Genomic DNA, 20,906 nt, shown 5'->3' with positions numbered 1-20,906 from the left:
TCATTGTAGTCAACTTCTGAAAAGTTATGCAATTCTTAAATTTTAAATAACAAAATTTTCACACCAATCGCGACAAATTCAATTTTCACTAAGAATATCCTAAGAATATCCTAAGTGAATAGAAAATCATGAAAAAAAGAATAATGACTATGGAGAACCTGCTAGCTTCCTTGTCTCAGTAACATTTAAAAACACAATCAAGAAAGATCTTTAATTCTCATAGAGGCAGCATATCAAAGAAGTTGAACACATTGACCACATTTAGAAACATCTTGATAAAGAGGTTTTATTTATCGGAAATGGATTAAATTACTTTGTAAACAAAAACTTAATTTAATAGAATTAAAGTATTCTAAGCTGCTTTTACTAAGAAAACTAAAAAAATGATATGTTGTTTACATTTTAGGTAATCAATCATATACACATGAAATGCCACCTAATTTATGAAGTTAAAGATTCTGAGACTAATAATGGAGATGATGCTGGATCTGACCTGTAATGGCATGAAGTCATTTTTTAACCACCCTTCCTCATTCCTTGTGCTTTCCCTAGTACAAAAGTTAACTAAGTTTTAGATCATATGCAAAACAAATAAAGAAAGGTGCCTTTCCAATGCCAGTTTTGTGTGAATGTTAAGAGTTTAAGAAATCTTCTGACACAAGAAAAGATTAACAAGGTTTTATCCCAATAAAATATATGATCTTCCCAAGGGAGCAAATCCCTTATCATAAGAGTCGGTCAATGCACTACAATTTATAATAACCTCATAAAACAACTGGGATATGCAACATATGAGCAATTCTAGGAACTAGTGCAATTTATATGAGAGTGGGGAGAGAATATTGCCTTAAAGTTTGGGGAGCTAATTAAGTTAATGAATTTCATCAAGGTTTTTGTTTAACCTTTCTCATAGGAGAAAAAGAAGAGATGCTTTGCTTTCATACCCACATTAATCTATAACAACAGTTAAGAAAACAAATTAATTAATTAATTAAGAGTTAGTCAAATTAAGTCTACTGCATATTTACGGAGTGGAGCACATACATAATACCCAAAAAGACATCATCACTGACAACTATCCTTAAACCATTTTACTAGTTGTCTTCATTAGGCATCACCCATGACATCAAATGCATATATATATATATATATATATATATATATATATATATATATATATATATATATCATCAAATATATTGACAAGATCTTTATTCGATTTCAAAGTAAACTAATTGGGTTTGAACATAGAAAGGGTTAGTTTGATTCTGCTTAAAAAGAAGAATAAGTCACAATTGCATAATAAACTGAGCGAATAAATAAAATCAAACATACCTGAACGTCTAACAAATAAGATGGAGCGATTAAGTGTTTCAAACATATCAAGCAAGCATCAATGCTTCAATGAAGTTGAAAAAGATGTTTTTGGATCCCCATGGAAATTTTGGGAGTATAGATCATCAAATAATTTGACATGACTGATCTCTGCATCATGGTAATGTCCATATCTACTGTATTAATGGTGGTCATTCTCTACTCATGAGTAGGAATGACAATATAGTTGATTGGAGTGGGAAATGTGATTATCATTCTCGTCCCATTCTATATCGGGATTATTACTATCATTCCCGCCCTGTTTGGTTTCAGAGAATCTCCGCGAGCACTATTATACCAAATTCTCTATAAAAAAAAAGTATTTTTATAAAATTATATAAATGATTTTTTTATATTATATATATTATAATAAATTGAAAATTTATATTATTAAAAAGAAATAAACTTAAAACTCTTATAAAATAATTGATAAATATATTGTTATGTTATATATCGAATTGTGTTTGGGGGAGAATCGGGGTGAGATCGAGGGATACCATTCCGCCCCATCCCGGTCAACTACCGATCAAACCGGGGAAAAAACGCTCCTATTGAGGTAATTTGGATCGGAAACAGCTGGACGAATTAAAATGGTCATCCCTAGTTATGAGACAAAAAGGAAGATGATGACAAAAAGAGCATCTTCAGTTAATCAACTACTCCACAATTAATTAAATTTATTTCTAATTATATATTTTTTAGCTCTAATTCCTATAATATATTATATTATTAAAGTATGCTCACAATTGTCAATATCAAGCCACCTATAAAAACGACTTTCCTGAGTTAAATTGAAACAGACCCTCTCCTTTTGTATCGAATTCCTCAAAAATAAGTTCAAGATCCATCCAAAACCGAACTTGAACTGTAGCATAGAAAGCTAAGTTTCTCCATCTCTCTATCAATATCTCTATCTATAAATAGACACTAGTAGAGACAAGAACATGAAACGGGAGTTCATGACATGAGTGAGTGAAAGTTTATAGTTTTAAGGAGAAAAATGGAGGCCGGTGATGTATTTAGAGCTAGCAGTGCCAGAATAAGCAGTGCCCGGTTAAGCAGTTCAAACTTATGGAAGGGAAGCACAAGGGAAGTCTTTTCCAGATCTTCCCGTGATGAAGATGATGAAGAAGCACTCAAATGGGCTGCCATTGAAAAGCTGCCAACTTATCTACGTATAAGGAGAGGTATACTGATTGAAAATGAGGGTCCTTCCAGAGAAATTGACATCATGAATCTTGGAGTGTTGGAGAAGAAGAACATTCTAGAGAGGTTGGTGAAGATTGCAGAGGAAGACAATGAGAAATTCTTGCTGAAGCTCAAGGAACGCATGGACAAGTAAAAAATAAATAAATCTAACCAATTAATTTCTTATACCATATATTTTCTAATTGTGGACTCTAACTTATTCAGTCTTTTCCTTTCTAATTTTCCAAATGGATACAGAGTGGGTGTTCAACTTCCCACCATTGAAGTCCGGTTTGAGCATCTCAATGTGGATGCAGAAGCACATATTGGCAGTAGGGCACTGCCAACAGTAGTTAACTTCTCCATCAATATGTTAGAGGTAAATAATTCAGTAAAAAGATTGTGCCAATCAAGATTATTGTGATGTAAATAGTATAATATGTGAGTGAATTACCTCTCTGCTTTGAAGGGATTCTTGAATTTTCTCCACATTCTTCCTAGTAGAAAGAAGTCATTCACAGTCCTTCATGATGTCAGTGGAATCATCAAGCCTGGAAGGTAAGAAAAATAAACGTATAAATAGAAAAAAAAAAAATACAATCATTTCTAGTAAAGAACATTAATATTTCTTATGATAACTTCTACAGAATGACATTATTACTAGGACCTCCAAACTCTGGGAAAACCACATTACTTCTGGCTTTAGCTGGAAAGCTCAGTTCAGACCTGAAAGTAAAGAGTAGTAGATACAAATATATTTTTTTAAATGATCAAGTTATTTTGGACTTGGTTTTTTATTCAACACTCTATGTTGACTCCAGGTTTCGGGGAGAGTGATATACAATGGACATGGAATGGAAGAGTTTGTTCCACAGAGGGCATCAGCTTACATTAGTCAATATGACCTACATTTGGGAGCGATGACAGTGAGAGAAACACTAGCTTTCTCAGCAAGATGTCAAGGAATAGGGCAACGTTATGGTCAGTCAGTTAAACCTAAACCTCTTTTGATGTGGTTTATTGGAAACTAATTCCTTGGGCCTTGATCAAGGAACTCAATTAGGATTATTTGAAATTAATTATTTGGGCCTTGATCAAGGAATTCAATAAGGGTTATTTTGAAAATAATTCCTTAGGTCTTGATAAAGCTTAAGGGTTATCTAAATAACCTAATTCAGAAAGATGTCCAAATAACCCACTATTCAATCAATAATTTACTCATTAATCACATTATTAAATCATCAACCAAAATAACTTTTACTTCAACTTTTATTAAAAAGAACGAGGTTATGAAATAACCAATTGGTTATTCAAATAACCCTAGAGATCAAACAAGGCCTGGATGGACTTTCTATAGTTTTTAGCCTTATGTTACATAATTGGGTCTGAATTTATAACCCACATAATATAAAAATATGCAGAGATGTTAACCGAATTGTCAAGGAGGGAAAAGGAAGAAAATATCAAACCAGATCCAGACATTGATATTTACATGAAGGTATATAGTACCTAAAATTATTCCAGAAATAACAGTGAAGAAAGAATTATAAGACTTTTTGTCTAACTTATGTTATGCATGCATAACTCTAAACATTAACGCAGGTCACTTCCTTAGAAGGGCAAGAAGCTGTTGTCACAGATTATCTTCTTAAGGTATTGACTGAAATTTCACATTCTTACCAATTCCAGGAAGACCCTCAATGAGCTGATCAATCTCCTTTTCTTGAAAAGATTTTAGGACTGGAAATATGTGCAGACACATTAGTAGGAGACGAAATGTTCCGTGGTATTTCAGGTGGCCAGAAAAAGCGTGTCACCACGGGTATATTAATTAAATACTAAAAATATATTCCTCAAAATCTTAATTCCTAATATGGGTCATTGGTTAAGAAAGATTCCTTCTGTTTCCAACTATATATAATGCAGGTGAGATGCTTGTTGGACCTGCTAGAGCGCTTTTTATGGATGAAATATCGACAGGTCTAGACAGCTCTACAACTTTTCAGATAGTGAACTCAATCAGACAGTCTATCCATATCCTCCAAGGAACTGCAGTTATATCTCTTCTCCAGCCGGCACCAGAAACTTATGACCTCTTTGATGACATAATTCTCCTCTCAGACGGGCAAATTGTGTATCAGGGTCCGCGAGAAACTGTAATGGAGTTCTTTGAGTATATGGGCTTCAAGTGCCCAGAGAGAAAAGCAGCTGCTGACTTCTTACAAGAAGTAAGGATTACACGGGCTCGTACCTTTTCCCTTCTTAATTCAAATATTACCATGCAATAAAACTTGTTTTTTTCCTTGGGAACAACTTTATATAGGTAACCTCGAGGAAGGATCAAGAACAATATTGGGCACGAAAAGAGGAGCCTTACAGTTTCATTAGTGTCAAAGAATTTACAGAAGGGTTTCAGTCTTTTTACATAGGCCGTAAACTGGGAGACCAGCTTGCTGTTCCGTTTGATAAAGCAAGCAGTCATCCTTCTGCATTGACGACTAAAAAGTATGGTGCTTCAATGAAGGAGCTGCTGAAAGCTTGTATTGCAAGAGAATACTTGCTCATGAAGAGGAATTCATTTCTCTACATATTCAGTATGTTCCAAGTAAGTACAATGTTACAAGAACCAAAAAGAAGGAAGGTCTAATTAATGTGGGACACCAAGAGTTTTTTTGACTTAGTTTTTTTTTTATAAATAATTCGATTATTATGAAAAAAATGAATTATTTGAGTTAAATGACTAAAATATCTTATATATTTAATATTTTACAAGAATATAAAAAAATGGCATTTTAGTCTTTTAGTTAATAATGAGATACGGAGCTATTTGGATAACTCTTCATCAAACAAGGCCTAAGAAGCTTTTAGATTTGCCTCTAATTTGAATGTCAAGCTAATGACTCTTCATCTTTGTCTCAGCTTATTCTTATGTCAGTCATCACAATGACAGTATTCTTTAGAACAGAGATGTCAAAGAAAACAATAGATGATGGTGGAATTTACATGGGAGCTACATTCTTTACTTTGATCATCATTATGTTCAATGGATATACAGAGTTAGCCTTAAGCATTATGAAACTTCCAGTCTTTTACAAGCAAAGAGATCTCTTGTTCTTCCCCTCCTGGGCATATTCTTTACCAACGATGCTCCTTAAGATTCCAGTTACATTTGCTGAAGTTGGTATTTGGGTATTCATGACTTACTATGTCATTGGATTTGATCCTAATGTTGGAAGGTAAGAAAAGCTAAAAATTAATAAAACGAATAGGCCTATTTCTTTAGCATCTGACGGTAATTTCAAATGGCAGGTTTTTCAAACAGTATCTATTATTACTCTTCGTTAGCCAAATGTCAAATGGACTTTTCCGATTAATGGCGTCATTAGGAAGGAATATAATCATTGCAAACACGTTTGGATCATTTGCACTACTAGCAGTTATGGTATTGGGTGGATTTATCATGTCAAGAGGTAAGATATACTTTCAAATTAAGAAAGAAACAATGACCACATTTCTTATTGAAAATTTTCATTGTAATAATGTCAATACTTTGTCCATCAGATAGCATAAAGAAGTGGTGGTTATGGGCATATTGGGTCTCACCTATGATGTATGGACAGAATGCAATTGCCGTGAATGAATTTCTTGGGCACAGCTGGAGTCATGTAAGACTGTTTATCTCATATGTCTAAAAAGCTTTTTAACAGAGCTATTAAGCTTAAAGGTTACTGTCTCTTTCCAGATTCCTCTAAATTCCACAAAACCATTGGGAGTGTTAGTTCTGGAGTCTCGTGGGTTTTTTCCTAAAGCAAGCTGGTACTGGATTGGAATGGCTGCTACAATAGGATACATAGTTTTGTTCAACTTCTTCTTTACAGTGGCTCTCACGTATCTGAACCGTAAGTAATAAAAGATTTACTGGATATTTCAGCAATGTCCTTCAATATTCAATAAGATCTACTAAACCTCTTGAGTATAAAGACTCTTAACAGTTAATTGGTTCTAAGACATTTCAATGTTGTGCAGCAATTGGCCAGCCTCAGGCAATTCTATCGGAAGAAACTTTGGCTGAGAGGAATGGTAGCATGAAAGGAGAGTCCGTTGAGCTTTCTCTAAAGAAAGCTGCAGGTGAAGCTTGGATATTCAGCTTTCAAAATTTAAGTCATCACTATGATGTACAAATTTTCATCAATAAGTTGTACAAATCCCATTATGCAGAAAGAAGCAATGCAGTGGTAAATATCCCTTCAAGATCAATGTCATCAGGTTCGGGCAAACTTAGTGAAGCAGAAAAGAACAAGAAGAAAGGAATGGTTCTGCCTTTTCAACCCCTTTCCATCACGTTTGATGATATAAGATATGCTGTAGATATGCCACAGGTATCTCTGAGTTTGCATCACATACTGTCATGATTCCGTAATAATTTCCTACTGATTTGAGAATCAATGATGTTTCAGTGGCTCATAGTTTGAACATATCAAAACCATTTCTTTTGCAGGAGATGAAGGCTCGAGGTGTAGATGAAGACAGGCTGGAGCTCTTAAAAGGTGTAAGTGGATCTTTTAGACCAGGAGTTCTTACAGCTCTCATGGGAATCAGTGGGGCTGGTAAGACTACTCTCATGGATGTACTTGCTGGGAGAAAAACAGGAGGATACATTGATGGAACAATCTCAATATCTGGGTATCCAAAGAATCAAGAGACATTTGCCCGCATAGCAGGATACTGTGAGCAAACTGACATCCATTCTCCCCATGTTACAGTTTATGAATCCTTGCAATTCTCTGCCTGGCTTCGGTTGCCTCCAGAGGTGAATGATGAGACCAAAAAGGTGAGTCTCAATACAAAATTACCTTAATTTCACGTTATTTTGGCTTATCATCATTAAAAGATCACATGAAAATTACAGATGTTTGTTGAAGAAGTGATGGAGCTTGTAGAGCTATCTCCACTAAAGGAAGCACTAGTAGGGATGCCAGGAGTCAATGGCCTTTCAACTGAGCAACGCAAGAGGCTCACCATTGCAGTTGAGCTTGTAGCCAATCCATCCATAATATTTATGGATGAACCAACCTCAGGACTTGATGCAAGGGCAGCTGCAATAGTGATGAGAACAGTGAGAAACACGGTTGACACAGGAAGAACTGTTGTATGCACAATTCATCAACCCAGTATGGACATATTTGATGCTTTTGACGAGGTATCTATCTACCCATAGGCTGTTATTCAAGTTCACATACTTTATTTAGCGAGCTAAACCTTCAACTGCATGCAGCTGCTACTTCTAAAACGAGGAGGTGAAGCAATCTATTTCGGTCCATTAGGCCGTCACTCCTTCCATCTTATCAATTATCTTGAGGTATAGTTTATAGGTTCTTTGGAGAAGAAAACCCTTCCCGTCTAGAATTCTACCATTGAAAAATAAATTGTGTTCAATTAGGGCATAAGCGGAGTTAGCAAACTCAAGGACGGATACAACCCAGCAACCTGGATGTTAGAGGTGACTTCAGCATCACAAGAAGCAGCTCTTGGTATTGACTTTGCTGATGTGTTCAAAAGCTCAGAGCTACATAGGTATACCAATTCCAGAAGTTTGATTTTATAGTTTATTTTATTATTGTATCTTAAGAATTGTACATGAACCAGGAGAAACAAGGCCATGATCAAGGAACTCAATAAGCCGATACCAGGATCAAGTGATCTACATTTTCCAACTAAATACTCACAGCGATTTGTTGTACAATGCATTGCTTGCTTATGGAAACAACACTTATCCTATTGGCGAAACCCACCGTACACAGCGGTCAGATTATTTTTCACTACAATCATAGCTGTAATGTTTGGGACCATCTTTTGGCAACTTGGATCCAAAAGGTTTGTCATTTTCATCTTTGTTCTCAAAAAAATAAATCTTTGTGGTTATCTGATACCATTGTTGATGCTTTCTGGGGATTGACAGGGAAAGACAACAAGATTTATTCAATGCAATGGGTTCCATGTATTGTGCTGTTCTGTTTATTGGAGTATCAAATACCATAGCAGTGCTGCCTATTGTCTCCGTGGAGAGAACAGTATTTTACAGGGAAAAAGCAGCTGGAATGTATTCTGCTTTGCCTTACGCCTTTGCCCAGGTAATAAAACTCAAAACTCTTGTTGCAAGGAACTGGTTTAGAATAATTGCAACTTAGTTTGCATTTACAGAAGGAAGATTTCAATGGTGTTATTGTGCAGACACATTATGACCAAATTTTTTGTCTTCCCTGCAGGTTCTAATTGAGCTTCCACATGTTCTATTTCAGACAGTCTTTTATTCAGTTATAGTGTATGCCATGATTGGATTTGAATGGACGGCTATCAAGTTCTTTTGGTATTTTTTCTTCATGTACTTCACCTTATTGTACTTCACATTCTACGGGATGATGGCAGTTGCAGTTACTCCAAACCACAACATTGCTAACATTGTCGCAACTGCATTTGTACTCATATGGAACCTTTTCTCGGGATTTGTTGTTCCAAAGACAGTACGTCTCTTATACACTTACTGCATTCTATCACTGGAGAAAGATCATCACCCAAACTGATACAATATTTTTCTTACTTTTTGAAACTCATGCAGAGGATTCCAGTGTGGTGGAGGTGGTATTGTAACATTTCCCCCGTCTCTTGGTCGATGTACGGATTACTGGTCTCACAGTATGGAGACATAGAAAGCAAGCTTGATACTGGTGCAACGGTGAAAGAGTTTATGAAAAGTTACTTTGGCTACAAACATGAGTTAGTGGGGTATGTTGGCATGATCATAGTTGGGATGGCTGTGGCATTTGCCTTCATATTTGCCTACTCAGTCAAGGCATTTAACTTCCAAAAGAGATAGCGGGTGCACCAAATGTTCAGCATCAAGAGTTTTCTCAGTAGGTTACTACCATGCATTAGAAAATATTGGAATGGGAGAATCCTTCTCCTTATATTTATCATATCTATAGAGAAAGGCTCACTCTTGTAGAGTTTGGAAAATATTAGTTGTACGCAATAATTGAGGTTATTTCTACGTGTTTCCTCTTTCATAATCATAGGGGTGTATAAATTTTTGTGTAAAGGTCACAGACAATCAAGAAGCTGTAATCGTCGAATTCCATGAATGCAATAAAATTCTAGTAAGTGTCAAGTAACCTATAAAAGCCTTCTCTAAAACTTGGTGGTGTGCCTGAAGTTTCTTCTAATTATAAGATTAGTGTGGACAATTTGAGTTGGAACATCTAAAGCCTTCCTACTTGAGCATATATCAATCAATTCAAGCCTTACATGGTTTTTGATGCTCATAATCATTAAAAAAAGTATCATACTCCCTCAACAAACAGCATGTATATAGAATTGCAGCAGTTATCAAAATGTAGGAAACATATAGTTGAGCAGTGAAATACCTGTTTGAACTGGCGATTGGAGTAGTGGTGCTGCCAAGTGCCAACTTGGAGGACTTTAGGTTAAAGTGAAGAGGAACGAACAGCTGTTGAAGCAATATCAAGTGGTGACAACCGGCTATTGTTGATGAACGAACGAACGGCGGTTGTTAAGATGACGAACTGAACTGGAAAGCCTCACAGGCGAATATATAGATGCGCTTGAGGCTGAAGGACTGTGCTCAGACGACCTTCAGAAATTTGCGTAATCGATCATTCAATTTGTCGAGGAGGAAATAGTGTCGGCGGAAGGGGCTACAGGTGACTGAATCTATGTGCGAGCGAGGTATATTGGCTACGTAGTTGATCATTAGCTGGTGATGAAGTTTGAAGGATCTATTCGAGGAATTTATATATATATATATATATATATATATATATATATATATATATATATATATATATATATATATATATATATATATATATATATATATATTTGAAAAAAAATAAAATGATATAAATAAGTTAAAATTTAAAAAATAATAATATTTGCAAAGAGGAATGACAAAAAAAAAGAAAAAATGTAAATATTAAATGCCTGTAAATATTAAAATGAGAGAAATTATTAATTAAGATAAAATAGAAAAATAAACATATACTTAGTCAGCACTCCAAATCATTGACTACAATTTTGTTACAAATATTTTGCTCTCCAAATATGTATACAATTTGCTTGACTTAGGGCATTTGTATCAGCTTCCCTATTTTGTATCCCTAAAAATAATATAAAATAATAATATCCATATTTTAGAGAATCAAAATATAAATTATTCTACATTAGCTTCCTTATCTTTATCCATATATCATTTAAATATTCATTAAAACAACCAAATTTTCAACCACCTCAACCACTTAATTACTTATTCATATATATTTAAATATTTATTGTTAGCCATGAAAGAGAAAATATATTATTTTATTATTTAGGGATGCTACGGTAATCCCTAAATATAAAGATTCACTGTTCATCATTCCTAAAAAATTATAAGGATAGAGAATTTGATAAAGCATTTTTTTTACAACTTTTATGTTATTTATCTTTATAATAGAGATAGAACACATTTTAAGGATTCTGCTACAAATGCCCTTATTATACAATTTGCTCGTCAAGTCACGCACTTTACAATACACATTATCAAAAATATCATTTGTGCAAAATATTATTAACTTCGATTATTTTTCAAATTTATCTTCTTATTGTTGATGTCATTTTGTAAAATTTCTTGGATTAAAAGTAATTTTGTTTATATTTGAGATAAGAGACATTGAAAAATTATTAAAAACAGTGCTTTAAAATAAATTACACAATAATAATAATTCACTTGAATCAATTCCCTTTAATTTCATAAAATAGTAATAAAAAAAATATTTGATTCATTCCTTGAGGACAGCAATTTCTTCAAGTTATTCAACTTCTTTCATCCTAAATACCCTAATATGTTAAAATTTCTAAGTTTTTTTAATGGTCAATCATCATCAATTTATTAAGATATAATATAAAAATCATGAAAAAAATATTATGGTAAAATTTTTATTTGCGAGTCAACCCACAATCCGAACCAAGTATCTATTTACTCTCACATATATCCAAATTAACCACAGCTCTCGACCCGACAATCCGGACACTTTAAAAGTTAAGCATCATTATATATATATATAGATTAGTTAGTTAAAAAGTTGAACTTATATTATTAAAATGTCACGCATTTATCAAATTTTGGGTTGAATTTAAAATATAAAGTGTTATTAGCCTAGTTGGTTAAAAGGTTGTATTTATTTTGTTAGGTTGCAACTTTGAACCATACCTATAACATTTTTAATTTTATTTTTAACCGTTTTAAGTTTATGGGCGGGTCAACCCACAATCCGACCCAAGTATCTATTTACTCTCACATATATCCAAATTAACCACAGCTCTCGACCCAACACACACTTTAAAAATTAAGCATCATTATATATATATATAGATATCCCAAAATCTATTTATTCCAAATCATATCTCACAAATCATGACCCTTCAACTTAAAGGGTTCTAGCAAGCCAAGAACACATTAATAATCATAATATAACACACACTTAATGACTTAACATTGAACCTCTTACAAAGTTGTGACATTACAACAACTAAATAACATTTCACATAAAACTCACATATATTACAACATTATTGTAATTCCAGTTGCCAACTGTTTTCTAACTACGTTCAATCATCAATGAAAGGATGAGAACTGAGAATTGATAGTTTCACCATTATGAGACAATGCTAAGCTTTTGTGGGCGAATCTGACTGAATGCGCGAATGTAAGGGAGATCTCGCCATCCCCCGCCGCCATATATAGAGCAAGGAGACAATGATTATCAGTACACCAAAACACCCGAGCGTCAACCCAACAATCTTACCAGTCCTGCGTTTATCGCTGTTGGAAGAAGAAGACTCCCCCCAGACTGCAAAATCAATCAAATAAAAATTAGCCAGTTATTGTGGAGGGGGAGAAAGTGAAGAAATTGTTGTTTTAGACCTTGAGAAACATGAATGGCTGAAACAAGAGGGCCATATGTGCTTTGTAATGGAATGCAACAAGTGCCTCTCCCAGCCCACATAAAATGTATGTCCAATATCGTGTTCGTCACGTTTGCTTCCAATACTTTCACCAACGCTCTCTTCGATCCTCCTGCTTCTTTTCTAACGTTGAAATCCTTCTCTACTCTCTCCCCCTGAATATAGATATCGAAAAGGCGCCTTCCCAGGCCTTTCCAACTATTTGGATCGTCATCCATTTGAATCTCGGCAAAGTGAAGCTCGATTCTATACGCCCCGTTCTGCATTCCAAGACCGTAGTACCTAAGGGAGCTGGGTGAAACTCTGGCCGTCTTGTATAATTCGGAGTTCAGTGTTTGGGTAATTTGTGAAGAAGTTTCTGTCGTGTATTTTGATCCTTGTGGGTTGGAAAGGTAAGCTCCGGTGTTACTTACTGCCCATTCATGATCTCCGCCAATGTTCATCGTGGCTGCTCCGAGTGTTTCTGAGTCGTCCTCAAATTTATTGCCATCTAAGGTTTCCATCTCACTTCCTCCACATTTTATGGAAAATGAAGCTGCAACCAAACAAGAATTGATCAACCATTTCAAATAAAGCTTTTGTAAATATGGTGTAAAAAAGGATCAAAATCATACTTGATGGGTTTTTGTTGTTGGAGCACTTTATGTCATTTGATATGCATCTCATTAATTGGACTTCTTTCCTGGAAAAGTAAACAAACAAACATAATTGGGCTATTCTGTTAGTAACTTTCTTCATGTATGATTAAAATCACAAATATGTGACCAAAATTAAGACAATACAAATTTCAAATAAGATCAAACTTTCCGATCAAACTGCGAGGAAAACTTACCCACTCCCGTATCTGTACTGTGCGATGGACGTTCCGATGCTATTCCTGTATCGAAAACAACAATGGGAGCGATGATAAGGAAATGATTCTTTTTGGCTCTTGAAAATGAAAGTTACACTTCATAAGAAGCTTAATTAATACCATGTGTTGATGTATGAAGGAATACTTCCAGACAAAGGATTGAAGGAAACATCGCTGAGAATTAAAATTATAAGAGAATTATGTTTCTGATATTGAAACAAAAATAAATTTCTGAAATGTATCCAGATACATAAACAGAACAATAAGTGTTTCTAAATGGGGATTACAGCGCAAGTGGAGTCGGAAATCCAATATTTTGTGGCACCTCACCGCTCAAGTTATTGCTTCCAAGATATCTGAAAACAGATAGAAAAGTAGGCAGTTTTATACCTGATTTCAGGATTTAACAAGACAAATTGACTAAAACTAAAATGCTTACAAGTATCCCAATAAATCAAGATTCTGGAAGGAATTTGGAATTGAACCCGTCAGCTTGTTGAAGCTCAAATCCCTTTAGCAGAGAACATAATTCAAGAAATTAGTCAACTTTGCAACTATGCAAGGAAAGAACAAAACAGTTAGAATGTATACCGATGACTTACAATGATTTCAGATTAGAGAAAGTTCCAAGCTTTGCAGGAATTTGACCCGAAATTCTACTGTTCCTCAAGGATCTATATACAAGAAGGTAAGACGATGTCAGTTGATTGTAACAAATGTAAGACCCTGTTGGAAATATAAACTAGCGGCTTTACAGTATGGTCAGGTTTGTGAGGTTCTCCAAAAAGTCGAGAGAAGAATCTTCCCCGCCTAGATCACCGATCCTCCTATATAGAAAAGAAAAGGAGAGATATGAAACTGTCACCCTCCTGAAACACTTATTGTTTGAAAACTAAATTCGATTAAGATTCACATATTTGTTTATGTCTCTGAAAACCTATTCAGATGCAAAAACAATAAATGTTTCCAAATGGGGTATAAGTTGAAAGAAAATCTACTTTGCTTACAGGTCATCTAGCTTTGTTAGAGCACCATAACTGTTAGGAATTGGTCCCTCAAGCATTGTTCCTTCAAGTCTCCTGAAATTAAAACTTCATTACCAAGAACTCAAGAAAACTTTAATTTAAAATTTCAGAAACAGCATATGGAAGCTCTTGTATACAAGACATTAAGATCTGTGAAAGTTCCAAGGAAATCCGGAAGCTTTCCTGTGAAGAGATTATCAGATGCCCACCTGAAAAGAAAGAATTGACGATTTAGATGGGTGGATATAGACTTAATATGATCGTAAAAGTAAGGGTGGTGAAATAGATACAAGATTTGGAGACTTTTCAAGTTTGACAGTTCATGTGGAATGGGTCCGCTTACACCACTGCTATCGATATATCTGAGAGCAATCAAGATATGGAAGAATTATGAATGTTCTAATAATTACACAATTAAGTGAGTTAGGCATTTCGTAGAACAGCTTACAGCTGTTGTAAGGAGGTTAGATTTCCAAGGTCAGGAGGTAATGATCCAATGAAACTGTTGGAGCTAAAGCTTCTGAAATAACAAAACAATACAAATGAGAACAGGCCTATGAAAGAAAATACTACCTCCAAATCCAATTGCGCTACATATTTGTAAAAGAAGTGCAATAGAAAAAGGCGGGAAAGTCTGATTCGAAGATGAAAGGAAGAGCTTACAAGGAACGCAATTTAGTGAGATTGCCAAGCTCAGTTGGCACTTCCCCTGAGAGATTGTTTATGCCGAGGCTTCTGTTTCCGGTCAATCAATGAAAAAAACATCAAAATGGAAGAAGAAACGATGATTTTGAAGTGAAAAGTTTATTCAAGTTGAAGAAATTACAGGTATTCCATATCAGATAACTGTCCTATTGCCGATGAGATCGGACCACTCAATACATTTTGGCCTAAATTCCTGCAGTAGGTAATGAGAATGAGGCGATAGGGTTTTTGAATCAATAATTAATATATTGACTCACAGATCCTTAAGTTTCTTCAGTAGAAACAGTTCATTTGGAATTTCACCAGAGATGTCCAGGGCATATATTTTCCTGTAACAATCGATAGATAAAGTGAATAAACCTAACTAGCTAGCTAGCGATCAGTGAAATGGCGTGTGCTTACAATTTAGTTACATGACAGATATTAGAGGAGCAATCGCATGCAAGTAGAGGATTTGCAGGGTCATGAGCCCAGTTTGCATTGGAAGAACAAGGATCAATTCCCGTAAAATTCAATTTGGTCCCCAAATTCCAGTAATCTACCAACTTCTTCAGAGCCGCCACTGATAGAAATTCAAAACACACAATTGACAGATCCACGTAAAAGAGAATGAACTGGAAAGAGAGAAAATGACCTTCATCCGGTGCAGTAAGAGCAGATTGCTGAGCCGTAAGAGTTCCAAAAAGAGAGAGAAGAGCCAAGAACAGTACTAGAGCTTCCATAGATAGCTGGTTAAGTGAAGAAGCATGCACACATGGAGTGTGGATATATATATATATATATATATATATATATATATATATATATATATATATATATATATATATATATATATATATATATATATATATATATATATTTGGATTGAACACTGTTGTGGCCGGCCGGCAATAGATTCGAATTACAGGAAATTTACAAGAGAAAAAGATCATACCACCAGAAGATTTTAAATATTTTCTGGTTTGATTATTCAACTTTCATTAATGTAGTTGCTTGCTTTATATTAAGCAACAAATGACGACTTTTTGACCATTGACGCCACTAAAACACCACTAATATATATCCATCCAAATATATGTGATAGGCCCATCAAACCTAAAATAATACCAAATATTATCATCAACATTTTTTATTCTAAAATTATGGTTATTTAATAATAATATAGAATAAAATGTAAATATTTTTTTATATTTTATATAAACAAAAATATAATTGAATTACATGTTAAAAGTTAATAAAAAAGTTTTTTTTTTTTTATAAACTTTTAAATCAAGTTATATAAACAAAATTAATAAATATTTGATGTCGAAAACATGTTTTTAGTTGTTAGGGACGAATATATTTTTGAGGTGATCGGAATGGATAGAATTTGTAACCAATCAAAATTGTCTATCTCTCTACCTGAGTTCATTCTCCCCATGATTTTGGTCATTTATGGGGATGGATTGAGATGTGTCAAAAGCTCCGTGAGAGAGGATACCTTTCGATTCCAGCTCCTAGTAAAGGAATGGGGATATAGAAGCATCAAGATCTCGAAGTTTCCACGAATATAAGTATGATGTTTTCCTTTGTGTATTCTTAAATGTTATTTATTTTCAAAATTCAATAAAATCGATACAGATCACGAACGTAATTTTGAACATCAAAACGAAAAAGTTCAACAAAGATTACCAAAGCTTTTGTTGTGCAAACAGCCCACCTCAAATATGTGTTTGTTACTTTGAAAAAAAATTTATTACAGTAGAAATTTAATATTACTCTTAATTTTAAAAAAGAAAATTAATTTAATATTTAATTTTCTAATTCTATAAAAATTACAAAAACTTATTAGCATCTATTCATTTTAATCCTAATTTTTCTGTTATTTTTTAAAATTTATCCAACTCTAAATTCGATTAGTCCTTATTTACTGTGATTATTGAAAATTCTAAATGGATATCAATAACCAAAGTTGTAACATGGTTGTACCAATGTCCATAATGATAATAACTCGGAATTGTGAATGTTTTACTGTGAAAATAATTGTATTTTTACTTTTTAATTTATCAAAATTTAAAGTGATTTTGATAGTAATTATGATAAAAAAAAATATATATATTTTTTAAATCAACTCATAAAAAAATAAGATAGTCAGCATATAGTTAAGCCTATTTATTGAGCCTGTAGTATATTTTGATAACATTATTGAATTTATAACCTGTAAAGAACTTGATAATTAAATAGAAATCACAATATGATTTTAGTGATTTAAATAAAATCCATATTTTATTGGAGCTGGACTGCTGTAGCCTGGAAGACGGAGAACATTTGGGCTACAGGATTAGAATTGGCCTCATGTATAAAGTAGTGGCCCGCGACCCATAATACATAAAAGAATAAAAGAAACACACATTAACAAAAATAAATAGATAAAAGATGAAGAACCATAATCAAATTAAAGTTTTTTTTTAAAAAAATATTATTAATTCAAAATATGAGTTACATATTCAAATTTAAATTTAACATAAAAAAGTTAAATTACAGAATAACAACGTGAAAAAAAATAAATAAAAATACAGATATTAAATAATAGGATATATTTACAATAATTAAATTTTGAAGAAAAAAATTCATCAATTTTATAAAATTTTAGGTGATTCAAAAGATCTATATCATAGGAACGAAGGAATTATGTTGTTTAATTTAATATGTAATGACTAAATTTGAGTAGGAGAATTAACAGTGATAATTTAATCTGATTGTTTTAAGAGTCACAATGATTTGCTAGAAGCGATTAATGAGGTTAAACTTATAGCTATTATAATTGGATCACATGAGGTTACACATTTAAAGTTGACGGAATATATTAAAGGGAAATAATTTTTAATTATTATTAAATATATTAGATATTATTAATAATTAGAAATAAATAAAACAATTATTATTTCATTATACGACGTTTTCCCAATAAACAATAAGATTACATTTGTTGTTCTCACGTCCTAACAATTAAAGACAACAATATTTAAACGGACTCGTGTGGACTGACTAGAAGAGTAACACCTGGGGCTCTCATTTTTATACTGCAAGATTTGCCGAGTTCACACATCAAAGATATAACTTAGTGGATTATATATTTAGTCGATCGATTATGAATGAATATCCTAATTAGATATTTAAATTAAATATTTTTCCGTAACATATATCTAATCTAAATATATAATTAGGATATTCATGCATAATTGATCGATTAAATATATAATCCATTCAGTTATACTTTTGATGCGTGAACTAGGCAGATCTTGTAGTATGAAAAATGAGAGTCCCACGTGTAGCTCCTCTAGTCGGTCCACACGAGTCCGTTTAGATCTTGTTGACTTCGATTGCTAGGACAAGAGAACAATAAAGACAATTTTATTGACTCTTGGAAAAAATTTATTATATCGTGATAAAATCTTTCTATTTCTTCTTATCTTTGTTGATTAAAAAAATAGATGGAAGAACAGCTGAGACTATCCATTTTTCTAATCCATTTTCGAAATTAATTTACTATAAATAATTGTTTTATTTCATAAATAAAATAATACAATTTTTTATATTCCGTTTCCGAAATTAATTTTACCATGAATAATTTTTTATTTTATAAATAAAACAATATTTTTAATTATTAATAATATCTAATATATTTACTAATAATTAGAAATCAATTCCTTTTAATCTATTCCGTCAACTCTAAGTGTGTAACCTCATATGACCTAATTATAATAGTTATAAATTTAACCCCATTAATCGCAGTTGACTTCTAACAAAGCATTGTGACTCTTAATAATCAGATTAAATTATCTATGTTAATTGTCTTACCCAAATTTAGTCATTGCACATTGATTTAAAGGACACAATTCCTTCATGAGTAGAGCAATATGAATAAACCAATCAAACGGAGGAAAAAGAATTTCTACCAAATATTTTGAGGCGGCAATAAAACCGTTCTTGATCGAGGGTTAATAAGCAACGCTAAAAAATATTATGTCAAGTGATAATTTATCATCTACCTAACCAAAACAATGAGAAATTCATAGAAATAATATGAGAATATCTATAAGAGAACCTTCAACTGAAAGATCAATTTATGTGACTATTTATTGAAAAAATAAAAATAATTACAGATCTGACAAATTCATCTCATTTGATACCAAGAATGTGATGAACACAGACTCGAAAAAGATCATCAAAACAATCGAAAGATATGAACAACAAACAACCCACTAACCACTCGAAATATTATTCAAATTATAAAAATTCGAAATAAAAATATGATCCAACTAAAAAAATATACAACATCAAACAAAACACAAACTAACTCAAATCTTAGTGATATAAAGAAAAATAAGACACCTTCAATAATAGAAAAACAATAAGAGGGGGCGAAAAGGAATTATAGTGATTTTTAGTGTAGGATAAAAAGAAATTACATCCCAAATGAATATTAAAACACACAATAAAAAAGAAAGAGAAATATGCCACAAAACAACCGATAGTACTAAGCTAATTAGGGATTGATTCCATGTCTTCTAATTCCCCTACAACCCCTCTTTGACCACCTTATCGTCCACTAGCCTAATTCATCATCTACAACTCTAGGTTACATATATATTAAGAAAAAAAAATGAGTCATTAACCGTGTGAAATAGACCCACAAATTCAAAATTAATAAATTAGAGAAAAAAAACTACACATTTTTAAGAAGGATGGAAGAATTATTCATATAACAATAATACTAACTGATCGATCATGATATAGTACACTTCCCTTTAATTTCATAAAATGGTAATAATAATAATAATAATAATATATATATATATATATATATATATATATATATATATATAAAGTTTAATCAAAATTTTCATCTTAATGACCCATCATGATAAAACTATTGAAATCTTATTGTGTTTTTTTTTTTTAGTTTTTCAATCATCATTAATCTAATACATTAATATCAAAACTTCATTGTTGAATTGGGCGACCATATTTAAAGGATTTAACATATATATATATATATATATATATATATATATATATATATATATATATATATATATATATATATATATATATATATATATATATATATATATATATATATATATATATATATATATATATAAAAGCTGTGACAATAATGATAGTTGATTAATTAATTTATGAAAAATGATCAAAATATGTATTTAATTAATTCAAGTCATGTATTGAAAGACGAAAGAAAGACCGGTTTTTGTTGTTGCTGAACCAGGACCGGCAAAAAAATAAGAAATCAAAATCATGTACTCTCATTAAAGTTTAAACTCACGATCTTAATAGAATTTATTATAGCATTTAACAAATTAAATTAGATTATTATTTTTGTTAATTATAATGCAAAATTATTATATATTTTAATATAACATAAAATATATTAAGTTAAAATAAAAAAAAAAAATTTAAGACACTCCAAACTTTTGAACTAGTCCTATACTGAATGACATCGATAATATATAGAGGTTGATGCATGACACTTTGTGCCCCACGATTAATTATGAAATTGATTTATATTGGTGGATGCATCGTACTTTCCAAATCACTAATCTACCAAATTCATGAACCAAGCTAATTTGTGGTGGGAATTTTAGTTTTAAGTCATGATATTGATGATTAATTGGGTTCTTCAAAACAAATATGTAATGCATTGGACAAGATGTGTCATGCATTACTGTTTTTGATTT

The 20,906-nt window shown here is 32.5% G+C and overlaps 2 protein-coding genes and 1 long non-coding RNA gene across 3 annotated transcripts; 1 reads left to right on the top strand and 2 right to left on the bottom strand.

The window, feature by feature from the left end:
* Positions 1–309: 309 nt before the first annotated feature.
* On the bottom strand, positions 310–10,346 carry LOC124930717. Its single transcript, XR_007098677.1, has 3 exons — positions 9,984–10,346; positions 3,017–3,113; positions 310–548 (listed from the first exon to the last, which is right to left on the bottom strand). It is a non-coding gene; the product is annotated as an uncharacterized LOC124930717 (long non-coding RNA).
* LOC124930716 (pleiotropic drug resistance protein 1-like) lies at positions 2,000–9,704 on the top strand. Its single transcript, XM_047471063.1, has 24 exons — positions 2,000–2,712; positions 2,821–2,941; positions 3,032–3,120; positions 3,210–3,294; positions 3,384–3,543; positions 3,984–4,060; positions 4,165–4,215; positions 4,294–4,384; positions 4,489–4,790; positions 4,886–5,167; positions 5,482–5,798; positions 5,872–6,032; positions 6,124–6,227; positions 6,305–6,461; positions 6,589–6,695; positions 6,759–6,941; positions 7,061–7,393; positions 7,472–7,762; positions 7,838–7,921; positions 8,003–8,136; positions 8,209–8,436; positions 8,522–8,693; positions 8,829–9,083; positions 9,179–9,704. The coding sequence occupies exons 1-24, from the start codon at positions 2,375–2,377 to the stop codon at positions 9,434–9,436; spliced, it is 4,380 nt and encodes a 1,459-aa protein (XP_047327019.1). The 5' UTR covers positions 2,000–2,374; the 3' UTR covers positions 9,437–9,704.
* A 1,729-nt stretch (positions 10,347–12,075) lies between the features above and the next one.
* Positions 12,076–15,942, bottom strand: LOC124932617 (probable LRR receptor-like serine/threonine-protein kinase At1g56140). The gene is made up of 18 exons (XM_047473275.1): positions 15,800–15,942; positions 15,568–15,727; positions 15,423–15,494; positions 15,287–15,358; positions 15,124–15,195; positions 14,909–14,980; positions 14,751–14,822; positions 14,598–14,669; positions 14,443–14,514; positions 14,191–14,262; positions 14,038–14,109; positions 13,875–13,946; positions 13,723–13,791; positions 13,556–13,609; positions 13,415–13,459; positions 13,197–13,264; positions 12,542–13,117; positions 12,076–12,467 (listed from the first exon to the last, which is right to left on the bottom strand). Exons 1-18 carry the CDS (start codon positions 15,885–15,887, stop codon positions 12,286–12,288), a joined length of 1,962 nt encoding a protein of 653 aa, XP_047329231.1. The 5' UTR covers positions 15,888–15,942; the 3' UTR covers positions 12,076–12,285.
* Positions 15,943–20,906: the final 4,964 nt, after the last annotated feature.

The sequence above is a fragment of the Impatiens glandulifera genome, chromosome 3, assembly GCF_907164915.1.
Source record: "Impatiens glandulifera chromosome 3, dImpGla2.1, whole genome shotgun sequence".
Classification (NCBI taxonomy): Eukaryota; Viridiplantae; Streptophyta; class Magnoliopsida; order Ericales; family Balsaminaceae; genus Impatiens; species Impatiens glandulifera.
The sequence above is the reverse complement of the archived record's forward strand: the minus strand, read 5'-3'. Positions and strand labels throughout refer to the sequence as shown.